The sequence below is a fragment of the Stylophora pistillata genome, chromosome 1 (assembly GCF_964205215.1).
Source record: "Stylophora pistillata chromosome 1, jaStyPist1.2, whole genome shotgun sequence".
Classification (NCBI taxonomy): Eukaryota; Metazoa; Cnidaria; class Anthozoa; order Scleractinia; family Pocilloporidae; genus Stylophora; species Stylophora pistillata.
This window is the reverse complement of record NC_142519.1, coordinates 6,536,161-6,562,124: the sequence shown is the minus strand read 5'-3', so window position 1 is coordinate 6,562,124 and position 25,964 is coordinate 6,536,161. Positions and strand designations below refer to the sequence as shown.

General features: G+C 40.1%; 3 protein-coding genes across 3 annotated transcripts; 1 reads left to right on the top strand and 2 right to left on the bottom strand.

The window, feature by feature from the left end:
- Nucleotides 1-230: 230 nt before the first annotated feature.
- On the top strand, nt 231-17,077 carry LOC111335949 (trypsin). The gene is made up of 8 exons (XM_022941960.2): nt 231-366; nt 634-765; nt 1,375-1,610; nt 1,910-2,006; nt 2,798-2,872; nt 3,415-3,610; nt 15,756-15,905; nt 16,583-17,077. The coding sequence occupies exons 1-8, from the start codon at nt 312-314 to the stop codon at nt 16,977-16,979; spliced, it is 1,338 nt and encodes a 445-aa protein (XP_022797695.2). The 5' UTR covers nt 231-311; the 3' UTR covers nt 16,980-17,077.
- On the bottom strand, nt 7,741-14,180 carry LOC148741015 (uncharacterized). Its single transcript, XM_088731388.1, has one exon. It carries the CDS (start codon nt 13,690-13,692, stop codon nt 7,741-7,743), a length of 5,952 nt encoding a protein of 1,983 aa, XP_088587514.1. The 5' UTR covers nt 13,693-14,180.
- Nucleotides 17,078-17,960: 883 nt separating the features above from the next.
- LOC111335944 (trypsin-3) lies at nt 17,961-22,985 on the bottom strand. The gene is made up of 8 exons (XM_022941953.2): nt 22,919-22,985; nt 22,373-22,510; nt 21,125-21,363; nt 20,306-20,387; nt 19,983-20,039; nt 19,620-19,812; nt 18,822-18,971; nt 17,961-18,488 (listed from the first exon to the last, which is right to left on the bottom strand). The coding sequence occupies exons 1-8, from the start codon at nt 22,962-22,964 to the stop codon at nt 18,095-18,097; spliced, it is 1,299 nt and encodes a 432-aa protein (XP_022797688.2). The 5' UTR covers nt 22,965-22,985; the 3' UTR covers nt 17,961-18,094.
- Between the last annotated feature and the right edge of the window lie 2,979 nt (nt 22,986-25,964).

Here is a 25,964-nt window from a genome sequence, read left to right as displayed (position 1 = left end):
CACATTAAAATTGTACCTTTCTCAGTACCTTGACGTAACATTTGCTTTTTACCTTAGTGTCAAGGTATTCCCCGGCGATACCGGCTACTGGAGTTCAGAATATTCAAACTTTTTTTATTCAGATTCAAAGTAAGCGGCACTCTCCAAAAGATTGCTAGTTTCTCCTATTAAAAATGGACCATCCAAGCAAATGCAATGTTTTAACAGATGCTGGTTAATGATAGATATATTTAAAATCTGGATACTAGTCTAAACTGGTGTATTGAAACTGAAACTCGACGACCTTAAGTTTCAGTTCCCTCTGGTTGAGAATGAAGCTTTTACTTTTCGCTGCCTTTTTGGCAGGGCCTGTGGGAAGGATTTACGGTAAGACTACACTACCTCGAGTTCTTTTCGAATTAGAAAAAAGAGAAGCCGTGGCGATAAAATAATCCCTGAGGCGACCACGCTGAGAGAATATCTTTTTCCGACAACATTCCTCTTCGCTATGATTTAGCATTGATGTTTCATATTAATTACTAACCGTTTTACAGAATGTTTCTGGCAGAGTTATAGTCCTTGTGAACATTCACAGCTATGCTCAACTTCACGCAAACGTTATTTTGTCCAAAAGACTCATTACCTTTTATACAGGATTTTACTGTAATTTCGATCGTAACCAATGTGGATTTGTGCAAAGTCGAGATGACGAGTTCGATTGGACCAGGAAAAAGGGTGCAACATCCTCCGGGAGTACAGGTCCTTATTCGGACGTGAAAGGACGAGGTAGGTTTTTGTTAAGAAACGTAGTACAAACGCAATTACATTGAACTTTGTAGCCGACAGATTTTATACACCTACCTAACAAAAGGGAGTACGAGTGTCGCTGAGGATTATTTCCTAAAGCCATGGGACAATAGCCGGCATATCGTTTATCTAGAGCTTAAAACTTGAGGTAGAGTTATTTCTTTTTATTTCTTTCGCGATGACTGAGTCTAATGGCCTATACCGATCACCAAATAAAAAAACACAAAATAGAGACTGTACTACTTGGAGATTTTAAGCATTTAATCTCAACACAGCAACCCAAACACCAAAAGACCACGAGGTCTTTCTCCCGCGCGACATAGGTACGCAATTCGTACGTAGCCCGAAAATAGGTACGCAACACGTGCGAACGTAAATGAAAATGGGTCAATATGAATTTAGCCGCAACAAGTCGCACTATTTGAAAGTGTCGCCATGAAACTTACAGAACTCCCAGGACCGATGAACTCTGGTTTCTGGTTAAATAGCAACCGTACCATATTCAAGTGCAAAAACATTTCCGATGTGCAGATTATTCCTTATTTGTTCGAGTGAGTATATTATCATTCTGTATGGTTTCACTTGTAGGTTACTACATGTACATTGAAGCATCGCGCAAAAGGAAGGATGATAACGCCAAGTTAGAGATTCTCCCCGGACTAGCTGCTGGAAAGACATGCATCTCCTTTTTCTATCACATGCGTGGTGGCCAAATGGGAACACTACGGGTGCTGGTGGATGGAAAACAAGTTTTTGAGAAGAGCGGGCATCAAGGTTTCGACTGGCGTACAGCTCAGTTCACTGTTGACAGAAGAGCTTCATCAGTAAATATATTTGCTTTCATAATTCAACCTCAAAATTACTGTTCTTTGCAGCGGTTATGGTGCTAAGGTCTCAAGCTGTTTATTAGTGTTTGTAAATGAAATTAAGACCAAAAAAAAATGTTCCTCCTACCTAAACTGAGAAATTTGAAGCCGACCAGCGAGAAAGTATTTGAAACTGATGAAGAACTCGACCAGCAGGGCGTAAAAAAAAAAATGGTATCCTACCCCAGTTTAAACAAAACTTTAATACCCTATATCAAACGCTAATTTGAAATGCTACTTTTAATTCGTTTTAACAGATTGTGTTTGAAGGAATTGTGGGACGAGGCCACCAGTCAGACATAGCGATTGATGAAGTGAAGATAGACAACTGTGGAGAGGGAGGCGGTGGCCAAGGTAAGTTCTTACTAATTTCATCTGTGCTTTGTTCCATTAAAACGGTCCTTCAATCCTACAATACATGTGCGCATGTCAGTAAAATGAGCAAAATTAAAGCTTATCTGAATTAATGTAAAGCCAGCCCTCAACATCATTCTGTTCTCCGTGCCTTCGACAAACCCACTGTTTGGAAAAGTGAGAGAAGAAAAGGAAACATGGCTAAATAAGCTTTGAAATTTAACCACAACATTCAAATTATCTTTATTTATTTAATCACTTTCACCAGAGTGTGGTGAGGGTCGCACAACAGAACGAGGCTCCAAATTAAGTGCGCCCTATATCCCACCCATCCCACCCCAGGGAAGGACATCCATCACACAGTAATCTCGTGTGTGGGAAATTAACGTCTCCTACCCCAACCCTGCAGGAGACGGGACCTCCATTTATTCGTCCCTATCCGAGAAGAGTAGAATATCTAACCATTTCTTGATGTTATAGAAAGGTAGCAAATTCTTCTCAATTATTTTTAAGACCCTGAGTGTTGGTCCGGCCGGGGCTCGAACCCTCGACCTCCCGCACAACAGTCCAGCGCTCTATCCATTGAGCTAACCGGGAGGCGGTTGGCTCAATGGATAGAGGTCTTTGACTGAGCTATCAATGATCATTGCGTACTTTTAATACGGACACAGAAAAAAAGGGTTTTTTTCCATAGAATTATGACTTATCTATGAACGATGTATTAATAAGCGTTGAGAAAGTTGACATTCTCCAAAAATACTTTACTATTTGGTAATTTTAAACTTCTATAGCAACAATAAAACCGCCTGCACCTCAACCACAAACAGCCCGACCACCGCTTCCACACACTGTGACCCCACCAACAGGTACGTTCCGTTTTTATCATAAAAAACAGATTGAGCAAAACGCGACGCTATGATAAATAACGAGGCAACAACACGCGGGATGGCTTCAGGAAGAGATCTGTTAATTTTAGGTGCGCGAGTTGACTTCTTGAAAGACACTTCTTGACGTAATCATCTTTGTGTTTGCGGGCCTCTTGTCATGTTCCCGCCTTTTTCAACGCCTCGTCGGGTAATTGCTATCTCCTTTTTTTCCTTTTTTTTTTTTAAAAAAAAAGCAATCATTTGGTGGATTGTTACTTCCTGGCAAATTTTTCCGTCATTCGCTTTTCTCTTTTTCTATTCTCTTAAAAATAAAGGCCCTTTATGGTGGCCCCGAACAGTATTTATTGATAACTGATAATTTCAAAACGGGAAGATGCCCAAACTCGTTGCAGAAGCGCAAATGTCAGAGAAATAATCGAAACTTGTAGCATCATTATTTCAATTTGGTATTTGAAACTATTTTTAGTCATCTCGAGGGTGGCTTTTATTCTCTTTAACACTCAGACAGCTTTATCTTTCAGGTGAGTGTGGCTTCCGTCCTTCCACCAGGATTGTTGGAGGTGAAGATGCACCACCGGGGGCGTGGCCATGGCAAGCAATGCTGCGGTGGTCTCCCACTGGGTATGTGTTCTGTGGTGGTTCCTTGGTTGCTCCTCAGTGGGTTGTCACAGCCAGTCACTGTGTTGCGAAGGCAGGGGGAGATCCCGTATATATCAGGTAACATATGAAATAAGGACGGATCATGCAACTGGACATGAGGGCAGTATTACAGGCGTAAACTGCACCTTACGGAATCCAAGAGAATTATAATGCATTGTATGAAATCTGCGAATTCTAAGATTACTTTCTTTCTTTGCTTTTTTCCTTTTCCCCTTACGGCTCTCCTACTTCGCGCATCAATGTATGTGCAATCAGGTCCCCGACTTGCATCGTCGACATTTCTATCGATATGGAGTTGTTTTGATTCACGTCTTAAAAAGATTTTCGTCGATTATGAAAGTTTAATGAAAGTTTAATGATATATTACAATATTACAATAGTACAAAAAACATGCACTGCCCGCAGTTAGCAAAGGCTAGTCGAGGCGGGCAGTGTTTAATACGTATATTATAGAATAAAAAGATTTACAGAGCAAGAGATTAAAAATTCTAGACAAATACATTTAAGTTACGGCAAGAAAACAGAACAAGCTGGGGTCTTATAGTTGTGCTATGAAAGTAGACAAATCAATATAATCGTCATATTTTTCGCGTCTCTGGAGGAGGAAATCATGAATTTTACTCTTAAAATTGTATTTTGATAGCTGGCGCATTTCACAAGACAAGCTATTCCAGATTCTAAAACCATTTCTCGAAAATGCCCTTTTTTGTATATCTAATCTTGAACTTTCAACAAAATAGTCGGTCGCCTCTTGAAGATGATCTTGTCTTATGGGGATGAATATTAGCTTGATAAGTGAATAAGTGAAGTATGTTAGGTGACAAATTATTGGATATGTCATGCATCATGATGGCAACTGATTTAAAGTAAAGCATATCCAAAGGAAGAAAACGAGAAGAAACAGAAAACGGGATTGCATGAGATCGGTAGTCACCAAAGTACATTAAGCGAAGGGCTCGTTTCTGAAGGATTAGAATTTTATCTCTACGAATTTTTGCAGCTTGACCCCACGCGACTATAACATACAACAAATAGGGTTGGATAAGTGACCTGTAAATGGGGTTTAGAGTACTAAGGGGTACAAAGTATCTTAATCTAGAGATAACGCCGATTGATTGATTTATTTTGGATGCAATATGAGCAATATGGTGACCCCATGAAAGAGTTTCATCAATAAGCACTCCTAAGTATTTAATAACTTCCTTACGTTCTAGGGAAATATAACTGTTAGTGTGATGGTCAAAGATTCTCAAATTTATTTGATGATTCAGTTTTTTCTGTCTGGGCCGAAAATTACAAAGTTAGATTTTTTATATTCAGTGATAACTTGTTAGCGATTAAACCAATCGTAGATGTTACAGAGTTCAGCATTAACTATGGTTTCGAGTAACGTAAGATTTTTATCAGCATATAAGAGATTAGTATCATCTGCGAATAAGTAAAATTTAAATCGATTAGAACTATTAGATATATCGTTTATATAAATGAGGAAAAGTAGGGATCCTAACACCGACCCCTGTGGAACTCCTGATAAGATTACTTCCTCCTTGGATATACTTTTAACACCAATTTGTGTTGTTTGTTGTTGACCTACTAGGTAAAAAGCAAACCACTTGTTCACTATACCACGTATTCCGTAATGATTCAGCTTTTGCAATCATATTGAATGGTCGACCGTGTCGAAGGCCTTCCTCGAGTCAATGAATATACCACACGAATACATCTTTTTGTCCAATGATGTTATTTTCAATTTGACTGATTATACTCAGGATAGCATGTTCAGTAGATCGTTTCTCGCGGAAACCATCTTGTGAATCATTAATTATATTACGTTTCTCAAGAAAGCATTTGAGACCATGTTACATCATTTTTTCGAAAATACGATTAAAAACAGACAGAAGAGATCTAGGTCTATAATTAGAAGGGCCAGATTCATCATCATTTTTGTATATTGAAATAACCTTAGCAAGTTTTAGCTTAGGTGGATAAGTTCCACATTCGAGTGATTTATTTATAATTATAGAAAAAGGTTGACTAATGACATGTTTAGCAGATCTTAAAATGCGAATAGGTAGAGAATATAATCCATGAGTTTTATTTTGAGGAACAGTCATTATTTCAAGTTCAACTTCAGAAGGAGACACAGGATTAAAGAAGAACGAACCAGAGGAATTTAACTTTGGAAGATATTCAGTAAATTGCTTTGATGGGTTTGGCATTTTAAAGGCTAAATTATATCCAACTGAAGAAAAATACTTATTCATTATATCAGGGAACTCAGAGGAATTATAGCATACTTGTTTGGTTCGCGGGCATTTTAAAGAGCTTATATCTTTTCGGACCTTGTTTTTCCGGCCTCGAAGACTATTGATACCCTCCCAGGTCTTTTTACTCTTTGTTAAATTTTCTTCAAAATATTTGTGGAAGTGCATTTTCTTGCTCATTCGTGTAAACATCAATACTTTGTTACGATAGATTTTGTAAGCATCAATGTCACCCGAACAATAAAGAGAGTTCTTTATTTTAACTGATTTTCTAATTCCCTTTGTTATCCAAGGTTTTGAGAGTCGCTTTATCTTTCGTTTTGAAATTGGCTTTAAAGGAGCGTGCTTATTGAGAAGATTGTTTATTTTGTTATAAAATGAGGAAAAAGACTTATTCACATCATTTCTTTTGAGACTGCTTCAATCAGGTCAACCTGTGAGAGGTCCACCAAAAAATTTGTCTCAGAATAATTTGAATAATCACGAGCTAGCTTACTACGACAATTATGATTATTTTAGTGGAGAGAAGATAACAGAATTGTGAAAAGTCATCACTTAGATCCGAAATTATATTACCACTAGTTATGTTATCTTCTATATTACTCAGGAAGATATTATCAATAAGTGAGTATAAATTATTGTGTACTCTGGTTGGTTTGTCAATTGTTCGAGTTTTTAAAAAAATTTTGCAGAGAGAGTGTGAAATTTTGAGCATGTTTGCAGGAGTAAAAACGAAGAAGATTTAGATTAGTATCACCCATCAAGACAATTCTCTTCCCAGAGGGATTAAATCTTTCAATTATTTCCTCAAAATATTCCTGGAAACGCTCTGGTGAATTGTGCTGTCTATAAACAACGCCACAAATTATATTTGCATATTTGGGTCGATGCAACTCAATCCAGAGAGCCTGAAAAGCTTCATTTGAGCTTCTTTCAAGAACTGTGTATTTAAATTGCTCATCAATATACATACCAACACCTCCAGCAGAAAGAGGTGTTGGCACATACTCAAAGTCGTAATTAGGTATCAAGGGATTAAAGCCCAGACTACCATGCTCATCTTTAATTCGAGTTTCTGTGATTCCTATAATATCGAAATGAAAATCAAGTTCCTCCAATAAATGGGTTTGAAAGTTTTCTAGATTGCTTTTCTGCCTTTGAATATTAGCATGAAACAGTGAAAATCCAGAATTTGAATGAGACGAAATTTGCAGGTTTTCTTTCAATTGGCGGAAGCTATGCGGAGAATAATATTTGCAACTGGCAAGTGAAGTATGGGCATCGCGGCAAAGCCGGACCTTTTATCCAAACAACTTGTAACTGACACTCCGTTACAGTTTGAAATACGTACCTTTTAATCTCGACGATTCACTTGTACATAACACACAGAAAAAATACAGAATTAACAATGCGAACTTAAACCCAACGAAACTAAAATACAACGAAAGGAATACGAGAAACTACAGGAAAGTACAAACGAAAGCGTAACTACTTACAAGATCTGTACGGCACTCCGGAATAACAACGACTGAATGAAAATCACAACTACGATGTTATATAGCAGATAAAAGGCTAAAACAATAGACTAAACAAGGCTACACAATACTCAAAGGCGATTACATGAAACAACGCTGACAAACTTAATTTACATTTTGACAGCACGAAAAAATACAAACTAATAAATACAGAACTGAACTATCGAGACGAGAACTATTTACACTAATTACAATTAACAAAGACGAACGACAGAACTGATAAAAGAAAATAACTCTCGTGGCTACATAGCCCCCCTAATGAACCACTAAAGTCTACAGTTCATTACTTAACGTAACTATTGTCCGACGCGAGAGTAAGTTTATCCTTTTACAGTATGGATTTTCAATTCCATTTCATTCTTCTTAACAACAGGTTCAGTTTCTCTTTTTAAGCTTTGTTTTCTCCCTCTAAGAAACACAGTTTAGTCACTGGTCTTGTAAGAATTGTGGTAGCTGTTTGCACCTTGGCTGAGTGGACTTTCCCGTCTTTTCCCGTGAAAACTTCGGTTACTCGGCCTAACGGCCATCTTCCTCGATGAATGTTGTCATCTGCAATTAGTACCAGGTCTCCGTTCGCTAAGCAACGGCGGAGTTTGGTCCATTTTGCTCTCTCTTGGAGGGTTGGCAAATACTCCTTCAACCAGCGCTTCCAAAACAAATTGGCCATGTACTGGACTTGACGCCAGCGTCGCTTGCTGTACATTTCTTCTTTGTTGAAGACTCCAGGAGGCAAATTTGGGTTGGCTCTTAACAAGAGCAGATGGTTTGGCGTAAGAGGCTCCAGGTCCTTCGGGTCACTACTGACTGGAGTCAAAGGTCTGCCATTTAAGATCCCTTCAACTTCACTCATCAAGGTTCGGAGCATTTCTTCAGAGACGAGTTGTTGTCCTAGCAGTGCTCTCAGGATCTTGCGCACAGATCTGATCGTACGCTCCCAGGCCCCACCCATGTGTGAGGCTGTAGGGGGATTGAATTTCCATCTAATATTCTTCTGACGAAGAAAACTGTGGATTGATTCTTGATTTAAATCATTCAATGACTCGCGTAACTCTCTTTCCCCTGCTTGGAAGTTCGTCCCATTGTCACTGTATACGGTAACTGGACATCCTCGTAAGTTAATGAATCTTCGTAACGCATTAACGAATGAATCAGTGTCAAGCGAGTTCACGACCTCTATATGAACGGCTCTGACGACCAGGCAAGTAAACAAACACCCGAAACGTTTCACGTTCGAGCGACCTTGGCGTACATAAAAGGGACTAAAGTAATCCACGCCTACGTATGTGAATGGTGGGTCTCCTGACATTAGTCTTTCCCTTGGTAGGTCGGCCATCAACTGCTCTCCACGAACTGCACCAAGTTTCTTACACTGGAAACAGCCACTAATCACTCGACGCACAGCTAAACGCCCCTTGATTATCCAATAGAATTGTCGTAAGCTGGACAGTACGTATTCTTGACTGAGGTGGCCAACCTTTTTGTGGTGCTGAGAAATGATCATATCCGTTACCTGATGACGATACGGCAGAATAATTGGATGTTTTGCGTCATAGTTGATTAAGGCATTTTCCAGTCTTCCTCCAACTCTTAGAATTCCAGTGTCGTCCAACAATGGATGAAGTTTGCGCATGTGAGCTGGTATCTTAAGATTCTTTAACTCGGAGGTAACTCCACGTGAAGGTTTCGATGAACTGATTGTCTGTATGGCTTGAATGACTTCCGGAAATGAAAGTTTTTGTACATGCTTGATAACTTCCCGTTCTGCGTTCTGTAATTCTTCCACGGACAGGAACTGGGATCCCTCTTTCAAACTGCTTTCAGGTGTGGAGTTAATGGATCTGCTACTGTGTCTTTCGATGAGCCACGTTCTGAACCTCAATAGCCAGGCCACAGCTCTTCGTAATCTGTCCCAAGATGAGTAATACTCTATCAACCTGGAGAGAACTTCGCTTCGATGACGAGTCAACGACTGGCTGTGAGAATGAGTTTCACGCTTGATTTCTGGATCATCATCTGAAGGTCCTGATCGGTGAATTGTAGGATCACACGGCCAGAACTCTTCTTTTTTCTTCAGAAACTCGGGACCACTCAGCCATTTACTGCTTGTACTCATTTCTTCCACCGTAAGACCTCTGGATACTTCGTCTGCCGGGTTGTCTTCGGAGCTAACATATCTCCACTGATGAGGCGCTGAATTTTCATGTATAACTGACAGCCGATTTGCAACAAACGTATGGAAACGCTTTGACTGATTTCTGATGTACTGCAACACGCAGGTAGAGTCCGACCAAAATGTCGATTGGCTAATCGGAATATCCAGCTCTTCTCTAACGGTCTGATCTAACTGAATGGCTAAGACTGCAGCTGACAGTTCCAACCTTGGCACAGTCATAGGTCTCAAGTGAGCAAGGCGAGACTTCCCCATGAGAAACGCACAATGGATTCTTTCCTCGACATCCTCCAATCTGAGATAGGAGACTGCTCCATATGCGATTTGCGACGCGTCGGCAAAGTTGTGTAATTCAGCCATCTTCAAGTCTCCAAAGCAGGTTGGCTTAACGCATCTGTCTACTGTTATCCGAGAGAGACCGACCAACTGAGCCTTCCACTTCTCCCACCTTTCACCATCATTAGTGCTGATTGGATCATCCCATCCAAGTTTCTGCTTACAGAGCTCTTGTAACAATTTCTTAGCCGGGAGGATGATTGGCGCAACGAAACCAAGTGGATCATAAACGGAACTTGACAGGGAAAGTATACCGCGACGGGTGTTCGGTCTGTCTTTAAGAGCATTCTTAAATAGGAACTTGTCACTCTCCATGTCCCAGTGGAGCCCCAACGTGCGTTGCATCGGTAGCTTGTCTTTGTCTAGGTCAAGGTCTAGTACCGGTTGATCTCTCTCAGATTGAGGGACTGTACTCACAACTTCCAAACTGTTGCACGACCACTTTGTGAGTCGAAATCCGCCTTTGGAGAGCATTTCTCGGAGCTGATACACAACTTCGATAGCATTTTCAGCTGACTTTACCGATTTTAGGCAGTCATCAACATAGAAATTCCTTCTGACAGTCTTAACTATCTCTTCTGAGAATTCATCTTTGTTGTCTTCTGCTGTCTTTCTTAGCGCGAAGCTAGAACAACTTGGAGACGAGGTCGCGCCAAACAAATGGACCTCCATACGATGATCAACTGGTTCTTGGGTCAGATCTCCATCTGGCCACCAGAGGAATCTGAATGCATCTCGGTCACCTGGCACTACTCTGACCTGATGGAACATACATTCAATATCAGCAGACAACGCGACTTGTTCTTCCCGAAATCTCATTAGCACACCAACGATAGAATTTGTCAAATCTGGTCCAGTAAGGAGCTGATCGTTTAGAGACGTTCCTTTATGTTTGGCAGCGCAATCAAAAACCACTCGAGTCTTTCCAGGTTTGTTCAGCACTGGGTGGTGGGGTAGATACCAAATCGGCTTGTTCTTTACATGAATTTCATTAAGTGGCACTCGTGAAGCGTGACCTTTGGTAAGATACTGTTCCATGGTGTTCTTGTAATTTTTCAGAAGCTCACCATCTTGCATGAACCTGCCTTTAAGTGCCAGTAGCCTCTTTTCTGCCATGCAGCGATTATAAGGCAAGACTGGTGGGTAGTTTCTCCAAGGAAGCGCAATTTGGTAATGACCATGCTCAAGTTTCACAGATTGTTCCATGACTTCAAGGGCTCTCTTGTCTTCCACTGACATGCCAAGCTTGGATTGGGGAACAACTCCATAATTCTCCACTTCCCAGAACCTTTCTAGCTGGTGCATAAGACAATCATTCTTTTCTCCCACGGCCTCCGCTGATCCAACAAAATTAACGTTAAGATGGCATTCTCCGCCAACGTTCTTATGCATAGGGCCCATGAGTGTCCAGCCAAGTGGCGTGCGTATGGCGCATGGCTCTCCCTTGTTACCACGTCTCTCCTCCAACACCCAAAAGGCATCAGGGACGTTGGTGCCTATAATCAATCGAACTTCCTTCTCACTAGTACTTGGCAGCTTGATGTCTCTAAGGTGAGGCCACTGCTTTAGATCTTGTTCTGATGGAATACTGCGGCCTGAAGCATTCAATTTATCAACTGTCCAAAGTCTAACAACGTCAACTCTGTCACTTCCATCAAGTGGCTCAACAACTAGGCTTAATTCGTGACCAACTCTTGGGCTATCCTCTTTCTCTTGAGTTGTCAAATAAAACGTTTTCTGGCGTCCATGCACTCCAAGATCCATGGCTAACTTCTTGTCACACAAGGAGATGTCTGATCCACCGTCTAGAAGGGCATAGGTTTCTATGGTCTTGTTGGCGTCATCATGACTTCGCACCTTTACAGGAACTACTCTCAGGCACACCTTTCCTTCTCCAGCTGAGGTACTATTAGTCTGTCCACTTTGAAACGGGGCACCGCCTTCAGCTTGAGTTCCTTTATCAGCCACTCTGTCGCTACCTTCCACTGCTGGTGGTGGAGATGGTGGATGAAGTAAGGTGTGATGTCTCCTCTTACATCCTGGGACTTCACAAGCACCCTTTGCTAAACATCCAACTCCTATGTGGCCATATTTAAAGCAATTGAAACAGAGCTGAGCTTTCTTCATTATCTCCAGGCGCTCTTCGAAGCTCTTGTCCTTGAAACACCTGCACCTCGCTAACGAATGATCACCATTGCACGATGGACACTTCATGAAAGAAGCTGGCTTGCAAAAAGGGGGTAGACTCTGTCTGCCACCGGATTTGGTCTCTTGAGTGTTAAATGTGCTGACGCGTTCTCCAGTTAATGTAGCACTCCTCGACTTAGGTTTTCGCCTTTCATTTTCCGATCTGTCGCGCGCGATGTCCACCACACAACCGAACACGGGGTTATTTGCTACTCTGGCTTTGACTTTAACAAATTCAGCGATGTGACTGATGTTCGTTCTTTGGCCAGTTTGCTGGATTTGGTCTGCAACTTCAACAAACTTGGTGCGGAGATGATATGGTAATCTCTGAACAATTCTTCTTAGGTTGTCTGCACTGTTTATTTCATCTAGATATCCAATGGATTCTAACGTATTTTCACAGTCCTTCAATTTGTCTGCAAAGGCAAGCAATCCCGCGCGATCCCCTGGTTTCAGAGGGGGTCCTTCAGTTAACCTGGTTACGTACTTTGAGGCAATTGTGAAGGGGTGACCAAAACGTTCTTGAAGCAGTTCTCTTGCTCTTTGATATCCAAGGGATGGATCCATTACTAAGCAACATTTGATGGTATCGTTTGCTGCTCCAGAAGTGTACTGAAGAAGGTACATGAGTTTCTCGCTTTCACTGGCTGCATTGTTCACGATACTGGTTTCAAATGATTTGATAAAGTTCCAGTATTCGAGAGGATCACCATCAAACACTGTCAATTTCTTTTTAGGCAACGCAAATCCTTGCCTCATAGCTAAAGCCACACTATCCATAACTCCTCCACGCAAAACAGAACCTATCGCCTCTGGATGTGCAAAGGCGGCAGTAGGTCCGGCTGACCAACTCTTATACTCCTGCGCATTAGATTTCAGCCGCAACGGAAGGTCTTGAGAACCAACGTTGCGTTCAACACGAGAATTAGAATATTCCTGATCAGGCGCATGTGCAGCTCCTACATCAACTCCTTCACTAAACGGCTTCAGATTTTCAAAAACGTTCGGTAACTTGGCTAAATCAACTAGCTCCTCATCCTGAAGAAACTTTATTTGAAGTTCAGTTTTCCTAATTTCAAACTGCACATCCAAAAGCTCTAACTCTAGCTTCGTTTCTTCTTCCTGACGTAGTAATTCTTGCCTTTTCTTCAGCTGGTACAACTTCAGTTGCGCTATTGCCTGATTCGCTTTAAGCTGTCTGATAGATAGTCTAGATGAATGCGAACTTTGCGAAGAATTAGCGGTACTTACACAGTCTTCAACTGGTATCTCATTTTCCTCGCGTGCTCCAGCGTTTAATCCCACCTCCTGGATCCATCGCTCTATTCCCGAAACAAAATCCATTTTTCGACGGAAATGTTCCTTGAAATAACGTGCTTCGCTTCCCCACACTTCCATATCTCCATCCAAAGTTGAGATGTATTCGTAGTGCACCTGTTCGAAGCGAGAAAAAGCTTCATCAATCTCCAGTAACTTCTGTTTAACTTCATCGACATTTTTCGGATCACTCAGCAGAACTTCCGTAGCACGGTACAACATCGTTACTCTGGATAAACACCCTGACCTCAAATTCTTCTTTCGCACACTTTCGAGGGCTTCTTCTGAGTGAGCTCGGCGTCTTCTCCGACCTTCAATTCCGGACAACATGTCATCCACTTCAGATCTTTGAATGCATGTAACTGACACTCCGTTACAGTTTGAAATACGTACCTTTTAATCTCGACGATTCACTTGTACATAACACACAGAAAAAATACAGAATTAACAATGCGAACTTAAACCCAACGAAACTAAAATACAACGAAAGGAATACGAGAAACTACAGGAAAGTACAAACGAAAGCGTAACTACTTACAAGATCTGTACGGCACTCCGGAATAACAACGACTGAATGAAAATCACAACTACGATGTTATATAGCAGATAAAAGGCTAAAACAATAGACTAAACAAGGCTACACAATACTCAAAGGCGATTACATGAAACAACGCTGACAAACTTAATTTACATTTTGACAGCACGAAAAAATACAAACTAATAAATACAGAACTGAACTATCGAGACGAGAACTATTTACACTAATTACAATTAACAAAGACGAACGACAGAACTGATAAAAAAAAATAACTCTCGTGGCTACACAACTATTTAGAGTAAATATGTCCAAATCAGGTTCTGTCCTCGTGTACCGGTTCACAAGAGCCAATACAAAAGACTAAACAATACACAATAGCTAACCAATAACTCCTAAACAAAGAAAGAACAGTGGTAATTCCCTTGTGAACCGGTACACCAGGACAGAACCCCAAATTATTAAAACTTGGTAGGCGTTCAAGATATTTCTTAGTAGGAAGGGTTGAATTAAGACTGTTATTAAACTGACCATGGGAAGAGATGACATCGCATAAATAGTAAGGAAGCTCGCGTAAGAGAGCTTTTCTTAAGTTTACCTTAGTTGATAATGCTGGTTCTTGACTTATGGTTTATTAACTTGATGATTGCTGGCGAGGCACAAGATTATCTAAATCCGTCGTACTCTTTATTGCGATGGGTCGAGATCCCTCGGTTTTCCTCAGCCATACTATCGGCTTGTGGTCCAGCAAAATGTATAATTGAACCTTTCCTTGAATTTTTTTGCATCTGACAGCAAGCCTTGAAGACGTGGAGTTAAATGGGCGAAAATTCCAGCATGCTCCAAAGAGACATTTGCCGGAAGGCCAATGCTTGTTGGGTTGATTTTGCTAACCTCCTTTGGAGATACCATGACTTGCTCACGGGTCATCCTTCGGGTAAATTTACAAATTATAGGTTTGGGTCGTCATTCGATAGCATGACGCGGTGTAATCCGGTGAGATATATCAATGTCGTATAGTTTTACCTCCACTCCAATTCCATTAAAGATTCTTAAACAAAGCTGTGACGTATCAGAAGCGTTTTCATGTGGTCCCAGCTCAGGAACGCCTACAAGCTTGACATTTTATGAACAGTTCAGTACTCTTGAATCTGATCGATGCCCGTCGAAACTTTGGACACTTCAGTCGATAATTCCTTCAGCAATTTTTCAAGGGCAGATATTTTTTCCCAAGCTCGATCTCGGAATCGAATAAGATGGTCATATTCTTCGCTTAAGAAGTCCAGGGACTTCGACGCATCCGGATTGATAGTGACCCTTGAAGCATGGTCGCCAGTTTGATTCGACTTCGAGTCCTCCTGAACTTTCTTAAGCTCGGAAAAAACCTCCTCCACTTTTTCCTTCAGCTTGTCATTTTCAACTCTTAACGATTGCACGCTTTCCTTTACCAATTTAAACACTTATTACTCGCTTAACACAAAATATAAAAACAAATCTCAGAGCTCTCAAAATTCCATCCGCACGCTACTCAGACATGCGCAGTCAAACATTATCTTTTTCCTTAGCTTCCCGCACCAAAACTGAGTGACTAGGATCTTTCACATTTCCAGAAAAATCAGACAAGCAGGCATACAAAATAGCTGCAAAAGAAAAACTTAAAATAATTTACCATGATCGGGACTAGGGAGATAAAGCTGGAACGACCGTTGTTTGACTGTTTGAGCCAGGTTAATAGGCATGCTTGGACTACAAGAGCTGCTTCGTCTTCCTCCCTCACTTTATCTTATGGAGAACAGAAAAGACGAGAAAGGGGAAAATTTTTGAAGTGTTCCTTTCTTTTGGCCATTTTCCTTTACAGGCTTGGCGCTCATAAACAGTCAGAAAGTATGGGGACAGAACAGGATTTCACAGCCAGTAAAGTGATCTTACACCCGTTCTACCACAAACCAATTGGCATGAGTCATGATATCGCTCTTCTCAAGTTGGACAGACCAGCTGTACTTACCAGGTGTGTTCGCCCTTTATGCATTGCACTCCCCCCAAAAAGACCCAAACTGTTTTTTCGTCCAGCAGCGTTTATGGACACGGCGTTGGTTTATGCTATTCTTTAAACAATTCCGATGGTTTTGACAAGGATTCAAGTTTCTTTCGCAAGTGGTGATTTTTTTTTTCATTCCTAATTATACCTTACTGTTTGACTCAGCGTGAGATTGTAAGGGGAAATCGGATGCTAATCTCTAGAGGGCAAAAGGAATTCAGGGCACTAGGTTTGAAATCTTAAGTATTGTTTATGGCTTATTCTTGAGTTTCCTTTTTCAACACCTCCACTCTGCTACTCAGGTGGATTTTTTTTTCGATTTCCCCCCGATGAACTCCTCCGCATTCATCGGTGCTTTGTGGACTTTGTTGACAGCCAATTCAACTGTTTTGACTGTTGTTGAGCAGGGATTTCTTATGAGTATGGAGCTGTATCTGTTGAAAATAAAAATTGTAGATGATATGCCATATCTCAGAATGGAGAAGTAACTTGTGAATAACTCAGCAAAATTCGGCCATGGATACAACCAAAGAAACAAGAAGAACAATTTTCGTATCTACCGGTGTAAGCAGTAAGCGAGTGGTTAACTCGCTCCATCATTAAGGAATATGATTTTTTAATTTTGTTTTTCTCATCCATGTCTGTAGGCAGGTGAACCTAGTATGTCTTCCTCATAGTATCCCAGCTCCACCTGAAGGAACCAAATGCTGGATCACAGGGTGGGGAAAGACAGCCTCGGTCGGAGGCTCAAGTGGGAAGGTTCTGAAGCAGGCGACTGTACCGATAGTGGGACGGAACCGCTGTGAGTGGTCTTACCTGGGACAGATTCACGACTCAATGATTTGCGCCGGCTTGGACCGAGGTGGTGTTGACTCTTGTCAAGGGGATAGTGGAGGACCAATGGTGTGTGAGACTGGCGGAAAATTTTACCTTCAGGGCGTGACCAGTTGGGGAAAAGGGTGTGGCAGGCCGAATAAGTATGGGGTATATGCTAGGGTTACATACCTTTTGGAATGGCTCAAGAAAGAGATGGCTAGGAATTAGCTACACGAGTTTCCATGTTGAATGTGCCTTAAGCTCTTGGGAAAGCGTCTACAGTGAAACTACGAACTGACTACGAAAATAAAATGTGAAAAAAGGAAGCCTTGTGAATTAAATTAGTTTTGACTAATGTAAGATCTTTGCCACGAAGAGTTACTTAGCTCCGCCATCAGACCCAACATGGTCGCAGCCTATCCAACCTTAGTATCCATACTTCAACCTCTCCTCAGAGAGAGGCAAGGAGGCTATCCCTTTATATCGATTTATTTCCTTCTGAGTTTTTTATTTTATTTTATATTTATTTGCCAAATGGACTTGAAAGTTTTTAAATTCGTTCACCGGTGCAATATTTCCTCCCATTTTCGGTTTGAACTTTTTCCAGTTCCAAGTCACAAAGCAAAAAGATTTGTTTTTGACGTTCCCGCTCTCGGTTCACGTAAAATTAGTGTCTTCGCGTTTTCGTTTTGAAGAGGAATAATAAGAAATAATGAACAAGGTTTTGAAGATCACGAGCAGAGCTGTTGCACTAGTCACAATGAAGGCAATAAGACCACTTTGGAACAAATGATTTAAAAATTATTTGTTCCAAAGTGGTCTTATTGCCGTCATTGTCCTAGATTTGGATGCACGACACCTTTGACCTTTGGCCGTGACCTTGTTTAACACAAACGTAGAAGGCCGCCCTTCTCTAGGATGAAAAGCTTAGGGCACGTGAGATAACTCTATTTCCCACCAAGAAGTGATAATTTATAGTGAAAAATGTAGAGTGAGAAGCCCCCAAGTATAATCTTACAGTGATATTGGTGTGAGGTCGAACTCTTATCCTCTGGTGACATATATCTCATTCTAACAGCGGTGAGAAATAGCAAAAGAGTGACTTGTTTTTGCTTTTTTTCCGAATTTTTCTCTTAATTGAGGGCGCGTTTCTGTTTATAGTTATGTGTGATGAAAGCGATAAGGTGTAAACAAAAATAATTCATTCAATTCGATTAATATCAGATCAGTATTTATTGGCATCTTCTTTAACTATTACATCCTTTGATATTAAGTTCTTGGTTTATACGAGCAATGAGACTATCAATTCTCAATATGGTTTTTTCTTTATTCAGCCCACGTTTTCAGTTTTGCCGCATTTCCTCTTGGAGCCAAGGCAGGAGGTACTTGACTTTAGCGTAAACACCAAACTTTCCAGCGGCGGCGCACCCATATCCCCAACTGGTAGCACCTTGCAAGTAAAATCGGCCGTCACTCTCGCATACCATTGGTCCACCACTATCCCCCTGACAGGAATCAATGCCTCCTTCATCCACCCCTGCGCAGATCATTGAATCATGGATCTTATTTGGATATGCTTTCTCGCAGCGGGTGGGGCCCACAATTGGAACAGAAACCTGTTGAAGGTCTTCTGGTGTTGCACCCCCAGACGATAGTCTGCCCCAGCCTGTGATCCAACAGTGTTTTCCTTCTACGGGTGCTTCGATAGTCTCAGGAAGACAAGCAATATTCACGTAACTGAACAAGGAAAGGGAAAAACTTCCCGTTAACATTCAAATAAACTATCTACAAGTTATTCATGGAGGAAGGAAGGAAACGTGATTGTAACTATTACAAATTTGTTCAAAGTCTAATCAAATTTAGCATAACTCACCGCTCAGTTTAACGAGTAACATACGTTTCTTTTCACGTAAATTAATTCTTTAGGAAATGAACTTTCACGTGATGGTAATTGTTGTGAGTAATTCATAGCTGCTGGTTGAGATTTTTTGAAACTTTCCACATTGCTAAGATTATAGGTATATCCCATTATACAAAACGTTTGTGAGAGATTATAGAGCTGATACAGACCTGTTTAGCCGAGCTGGTTTGTCCAATTTTAAGAGCGCTATGTCATGGCTGTAACTTTTTGGTTTGTGATAGAGTGGATGTGTAATAACCTTGGTGACCTTAAAGTCCTGTTCAGTGTTAACCTCTTTTACACGTTTATGTGCGCCAAGACTACAAAATAAACAAGCAAACAATGAACGATCCACCCTTAGCAATACATTAATAATAAAGTATAAAGAGAGGAGAAAAATATAATGATTATAGCGACCTCTTGGACTGATCGTTGAGATTATTTTGTAGTATTTTGCTAAAAGAAGAAAGAAAACTCATGACAGAAAGGTGGCTCTCAAGTGTTCAGAAGTCTGTGACACTAAATTAACTTTTGAAGTTCTACTGCACAGTTAGATAGCATAGCTCCTTAAAACGAAAATGGCCGTGACTCCATGTATTAGGAAGTGTACAAGGGGTAACTTTCATTGTACACTACAAAGATTAAGAAAAATTGCTCAATTGTATCACTGTTTGCCGCTCAAACTTCCTTTTCCGGACAATTATAGATGTTTACTTTGCTTTTCAAAATCACGAGAGCTCTGAGGTTGACAGCTTCAAACAGGTATCGTAATATTCGCCCAAATCAGAGACAAAAATGAAGGATCAAAGTCCTCCAATCACGTCTCAGGAAGGTTTTCAACACTTTGAAACGGTGCATTTGTCCCCTAATAGTTTCGAAAAATGATCGACAGTTCATTTAAGAAATCAACAACTTAATGTTCGCATGTCGTTAAAAAGCGCGGCAAAGTGAATCGACTTATCTAGTACCGGACAAAAACTTGACTGGGTGGCTTTCCACTGACGCAATGGGTTGCCGTAACGATCCAATATGGATTTACTAAAGTTCCTCCACAATACGGTTGGCCAAAGCTGGTTCGCAGCATCGCCTGCCACGGCCAGTCTCCATGCTTGGCAGCAGAGCCTCCGACGATCCTGACAGACGAACGTGTGCCACAACCACCTGAAAATATTGCACAAAACAGTTCCGTGATTCATTTTCCAACTCTCCCATCATGACGATCAATTACTCATAAATCTGACGTCAGAACAAAGCAATATCCCCGAGTTTTAATACTAGTATACAACACCGTGCGTTTTTAACCAGGATAATCTCGCGATATTTTTACTGACCTTTAGGGGGAGATATCGGCGGACCTGGTTTTGGTGGGGACGGGGGATTGATTCCACCTGAAACAAAGATGATGAATTACTGGGCACTAAGATGTGCTCCTGTTAGTATGAACTCTCTTGAACTCAAAGAGTATAAGCCTTTGACAACAGAGCGTTCGCTAAAGGTACAATCGAGAATTACCGGTGCTCAACTAAATTTTATCAAACCATGGTTGATTCTTTCAAAACGAGTTAGGTTGTCTTCCAGTACGGCTTTCGCAGGTATACAAAACAAATAAAGCCCTTGAGAGCTGAGTTCACCCATAACAATATCAACTCAATACCTCCTCCGCAACCAACTATTTTAATATTATCTAAAGCAATGTCGCCCTGCCAGCCTCCTCCACGGATTCCTTCAAAGATAACCTGCAATATAATATAAGAGAAACTATAAATTAGTGAAAATTAACCAAATAGATCGCATTGATCATTTAGCAATCTTCAGGGCAACTCAGCTCGATAGCCTCGCTTTCGCGTAGACAACTATAAGAAACCGCCGTCCAACTAAACCGTGCAAGCGGATCTGGAATAATAATAATAATAATAATAATAATAATAATGGTTTATTAACAGATCCACTAGGTGGCTCTTCCCTGTTAAAATGCATCAATTATAATTAAAATCAATCAAATTAAGTTAGTCACAAATTGCGTAATACGCAATAAAAAGTAGAAGTAGATTGACATAATAGAAATTACAGTAAAATTAACTAATCACTCTGTACTCTATTACAAAAAAAAATTTCTTGAAAGTCTTAAAAAGGTTCTGTAATCTTTACAGTTTCTAATAGGTTCTGGTAAATTGTTAAATAGCTTCGACGCGTTATCTTGGAAAGAGCTGTTTTCGGTCGGGACCACTAATATAATTGAATTGCTTGAACGCAGTTCCTTGCGGCATTCCTGTTTTATTATTTTAAGATAATCTGGCCAAGTCTCAGCATTATGCAAAGCTTTAAAGCATGGTTTCAGGAATAAGAGCTATTTAGTTCATTTGTTTTTCATTTTTTTGCTTATTCCTATGACTTTATAGAAATTAGATGTATTTAATATAACAGTATTTATTTCTCATAGCATCTGATTGTGAGTTATTGCAGGCTCACTCACTATTCGAGCTGTTTCTTCCACTTTGACATCCGCCTTTTTCCAGGCGTCACCTTGCGGACCAGTTTTCTCGAATGCTATTTTCCCGTTGACTTTCACATTCAGTTCTCCAATATCACGTCCTTCCATATGATAGTAAAACGAGATGCATGATCCTCTATTCCCCAGATTGGGCCTATACACTAATTTGGCAATGTCTCCCCGTTGGCGAGGTCTGGATGTCTCAATGTAGGCGTAATATCCTAAACAAAAACAAAGCACATCCTTGAGTTCTGCAGGTAACTGCATTTGCTTTCCCCCTCTCGACGTTCCTAAACTCTTCAAAGCCAAAACGAGGACCAAAAATGTTCTTACGAATGGAATACACTTGGGAGTTTCACAGTGGAAAGAAAGGAGAAAAATGTTCGTTGTAGTAATCAGGTACCTGTATTATCCGCAGCTGGAAGCAAGAGGCGTGCGCTAAAAAGGCATGCTCCAACATTGATCCCTTTCAAACCAAGAAGGTTCACAAACCCATTTATAGCCCATTTGAGGGGGTAGCTGGCTATATTCAATGGCTTTTATGTGGTCTGGCTTTTCGATAGTTATCGGGTTTATTTTTTATTTCGAATCCTTTTTTTCTCAAGTATTCTTATGAGTAGACACCAAGAACTATCTACTATTGGGTGATGTGGTGTTTAAAACTGAAGAGACCCAATGAGGACAAAATTGGGTCTCATTCCAACAACTATATATAATGGTTATAGGATGAGGAGGGAATGAAGCAAGTCTAATTCCATAAACACAAGGAGCTTTAAAAGTGGGAGTCCGTTTGGTCCGTTACGAGCACAATTACAGACATACTTGAACGGCATAAAGAACTGTTACCAGTTTATCAAAACAATATAAAAAGGTTTGAGGCACAAAGGACTGGTTATGTAGACGAGGACTAACGCGAACCGCGCCGGTTTTACGCAAGCAGTGGGCCTTACGCACTCTCTGCAAGCGTCTTGTCTTTACTAAATAAACGACCTTCCACTGCTAACTTTCGGCCTTCTTGACGCTTTTCGCAAATAAAACCGTTCAGGTAAGAGATTTAGCGAAATTTAAGATAGCCTGGAACGCGGTTTTGTTAATCGACTGTTAAACTATCTTTAAACAACCGGCCCAAAGTATTTCTCAACAATTCTAAAATCTAGCTGCTGATCACAAATTACGTACGAGAATTTTGTTTCAATTCGACCTAATTTAGACCAGTTTTGTTTTCCATACCTTTTCCTCCGTATCCAATTGATGGTCCTGTTCCACCAGACGGCGTTGGAGTCCTCCGGCGATCCCAATTCATTTGGTCATTAGGAGATTTCATTTGTATGCCACCACAGAGATCTTTCTCAAAATTGCAAAAGAACCCTTGAGAAAACAAAACGCTTTTGTACTTAATTATTCAATAAGATAGTTTTTAAAAAACGTTTCTTCTATTTTGCAAGCAACAGGTCAAGCAATTAAAGAAGGACTGGTATAACCAGCAAGGGATCATATAAAAAAGATCACTCACTCACTGTTAATGATGTTTGAATCGGATAGATCTCGAACATTTTGGTTATTTTCCGCTTCTTCTCCCAAAACTCTCACTCTTTCTCTCTTAGGTACCTGTTGCTTACGAACTCAGTTTCATTATTAATCTCTAAAGAAATATTGACTACGAAATAGATTTTATAACTATGGCTTGATTGAATGTCGTAGTTGTAGCGTAAACATACTGCGTGCAACAATCTAAAGATTAAATGGTGATTATGAAGATTTATTTTCCAGCCTTACCAGCTCCGAAAGCCACGTTCACCAGAAATACAGCAAACAGCAACATGTCGGCAGCCTGCTCAGTGAACTGTGAACAATGAACAATTTTAATGATGTTTTATAGAGTTGTTATTAAAAGCTGACATTGTGGTCATCGCTCAAATTTGTTTTGGCAAAATGGAACACGCTATAACTGCTACAAACAAAAGCGTCAGGCACTTAGCATCAAATAAAAACTCAAAAGCAATGGCAAAAGGAATCTCTCAGAACGTTATTCAACCAACTTTAACTGTTGATTTTATTTCATGAAAAACTTTTCAGATGCATTTGATGCAAGGAGTGCTCTTTGTCGTTGTTGAATAAGATAAAGAAATTTCATTTATTCATCTAAACAGACTTTAATTAGTCGTTAATTGACAATAATGGCAAAACAATGGAACACCTGAACAGCTAGTTTTAGTGAAACAAACAAGCATATTTGCTACCTCTTTTGTAAACGACAATTTCTTCAGAAGAACTTCATTGTTCAGATTTTCAACTTTATAAACTTTCAGCTAAGACTCTGATGATTTAATGAGAAACCAAATAAAAATAATTTTGACACATCAAGTTAACTAAACAGAGTAACTATTAGTTATTTACTGGAAAAAAAAAACACTTAAATCTCGCTGATGTAAGGGGGAAAATATCAGTAAACCATAAGAATATGCGTAGTTTGGCTGATCAATCTATTCCACGAAGGATTTGAGATATCTAGAGACACTTAAGCTACCACGAGTTTTTCAAAAATTGTACATGACTGAATTACACACACCTGCCCACATAACTTTGTCAACAGAGTGTGTATTACTAAACGGTTAGCTTGCAATAAAAGAAACTCAGTTTTGGATGTAGAAAATGAGAAAGTAAAATTTTAAATGCATTTGGTCCTGATCCCCAGAGGATGTTTTGAACCAACTTAATGGAATTTGAATTATGAAGCAATTTACAGCTAAGCGTCAGAATTTATGCGTGACTGCAAACGTTTTCCTTTACTTAACTTTGTGATGTTAGTGCTTGCTTTAGAACAAAGTCAAAGCCCGTCTCAGCCAATCAGATGCAAACGAAAAGCGAATCGTGAACCTGCTTTGAACTGTATGCTTTTAAGTATATTCTCACAAGCTCCCTTGACATTTTTCTTTCATTAGAATGGTCGTTGATACCTAACCTTTTTGGTTTTACGAAACTTAATTGAAATGCCGTCGACAAAACAGAAACTTCATTGTGTTTCCATAGCAAATAATTTGATACAGGCAGAGTTCGTGACTGAACCACACGTGCATGAAAAAGAACTTATTGGCTGAATAATTTACTGTGGCTCTTCCGAAGTCCAAAAATTCTACATAATGATTAATAGTTTTGCAAATGCCCCGTCCTCTACAACTGAAATTTTCAATCAAAAAAGATAACACTTCGTACAACTTTTAGTCGAACTGACTATCCATTAGGAAACCATCATTATTGATATTATACACGACACATTTCATTGCATATGATGGAATGGAAAAGTTAAAGCATAAATTGCAATTTCGTGGAATTTTATCCATGTTCATATCATCTTTAAAATGCAGATCATTCGAGGTTACCAAGCTGGACACGTTCAACAATGTTTAAACTTGCCATAAGAAAGGAGGAGCCACAAGGAGAGTTTTTTTTTGTTTGTTTGTTTATTTCACAAGCGAAAAAAAGTGATATGCTATTTATCTAAACAACGAAATCCAAGATTCAAAGCGAAAACTGGCTCCATTCGTGTTCATGGATTGTTTTGACGAATCTTAAACAGTATTTAAATAATTTCATAATTTCATAATGCATTTCGTATAATGCACGATCCTTGCAGTAGATAGCGCTATTTAAGCAATAGCGAAAATCAGACCTGAAAAAAATCAAGCCTGTACGGGATTCGAACCACTGACCTCTGCGATACTAGTGCAGCGCTCTACCAATTGAGCTAACAAGCCAACTGGGAGCAGGCCGTTAAGTTGATTCGTAATAAACCCGTGAAAGTGATAAATCAGCTACAATGAAATATATGAAGTTCATATATTTTGAACTGCGGTGTTAGATACGTATAATGCACGATCCTCGCAATAGATAGCGCTATTTAAGCAATAGCGAAAATCAGACCTGAAAAAAATCAGGCCTGTACGGGATTCGAACCACTGACCTCTGCGATACTAGTGCAGCGCTCTACCAATTGAGCTAACAAGCCAACTGGGAGCAGGCTGTTAACTTGATTCGTAATAAACCCGTGAAAGTGATAAATCAGATACAATGATTTTTTTCAGGTCTGATTTTCGCTATTGCTTAAATAGCGCTATCTACTGCGAGGATCGTGCATTATACGTATCTAACACCGCAGTTCAAAATATATGAACTTCATATATTTCATTGTATCTGATTTATCACTTTCACGGGTTTATTACGAATCAACTTAACGGCCTGCTCCCAGTTGGCTTGTTAGCTCAATTGGTAGAGCGCTGCACTAGTATCGCAGAGGTCAGTGGTTCGAATCCCGTACAGGCTTGATTTTTTTCAGGTCTGATTTTCGCTATTGCTTACTGGATCGCTATTGCTTACTGGATCGAAGCACTCTGATATACCTCATAAATGCTTTCGTCTTTTGCAAACTTTTTTATTGTTCGACAGTTTGGAGCAACACAAGTAATAAGAATATTAAAAAACTTCAGTTAGTCCAGAACTACGCTTGCAGGATCGTGACTGGCTTGAAAAAGTACGATCACATCACAGAGGCACTGAAGTCCCTTAAATGGCTTAACGTAAAGAAAAAACTACTTTTTAATGACTTAGTCATGGTTTATAAATGCATCAACAACTTGACTCCTAACTATCTCTGTGAACGATTTAAACAACGTTCCGAAATTCACCAAAGAGATACCAGACAGAAGAGCGAGCTTACGTTGCCCAAGTGCAGGATCGCGGCTGGGCAAAGGGCTTTTGCCTTCCGTGGGGCTAAAAGTTATAATTTTTTACCCAAATTTATCAGAGACACAGATAGCCTAAGTGG

Excerpts from the sequence above, each read along its gene's own strand:
- LOC111335944 (XM_022941953.2), bottom strand. The coding sequence starts at position 22,964 with ATGTTGCTGTTTGCTGTATTTCTGGTGAACGTGGCTTTCGGAGCTG. Across the intron at positions 19,813-19,982 it reads GCCGATATCTCCCCCTAAAG|GTGGTTGTGGCACACGTTCG; the intron begins GTCAGTAAAAAT and ends CAATATTTTCAG. Across the intron at positions 18,972-19,619 it reads CCCAGTCAAGTTTTTGTCCG|TCTTGGCGCACATAAACGTG; the intron begins GTACTAGATAAG and ends TTTATTTTGTAG.
- LOC148741015 (XM_088731388.1), bottom strand. The coding sequence starts at position 13,692 with ATGTTGTCCGGAATTGAAGGTCGGAGAAGACGCCGAGCTCACTCAGAA.
- LOC111335949 (XM_022941960.2), top strand. The coding sequence starts at position 312 with ATGAAGCTTTTACTTTTCGCTGCCTTTTTGGCAGGGCCTGTGGGAAGG. Across the intron at positions 766-1,374 it reads TTCGGACGTGAAAGGACGAG|GTTACTACATGTACATTGAA; the intron begins GTAGGTTTTTGT and ends TTTCACTTGTAG. Across the intron at positions 2,007-2,797 it reads AGAGGGAGGCGGTGGCCAAG|CAACAATAAAACCGCCTGCA; the intron begins GTAAGTTCTTAC and ends AAACTTCTATAG.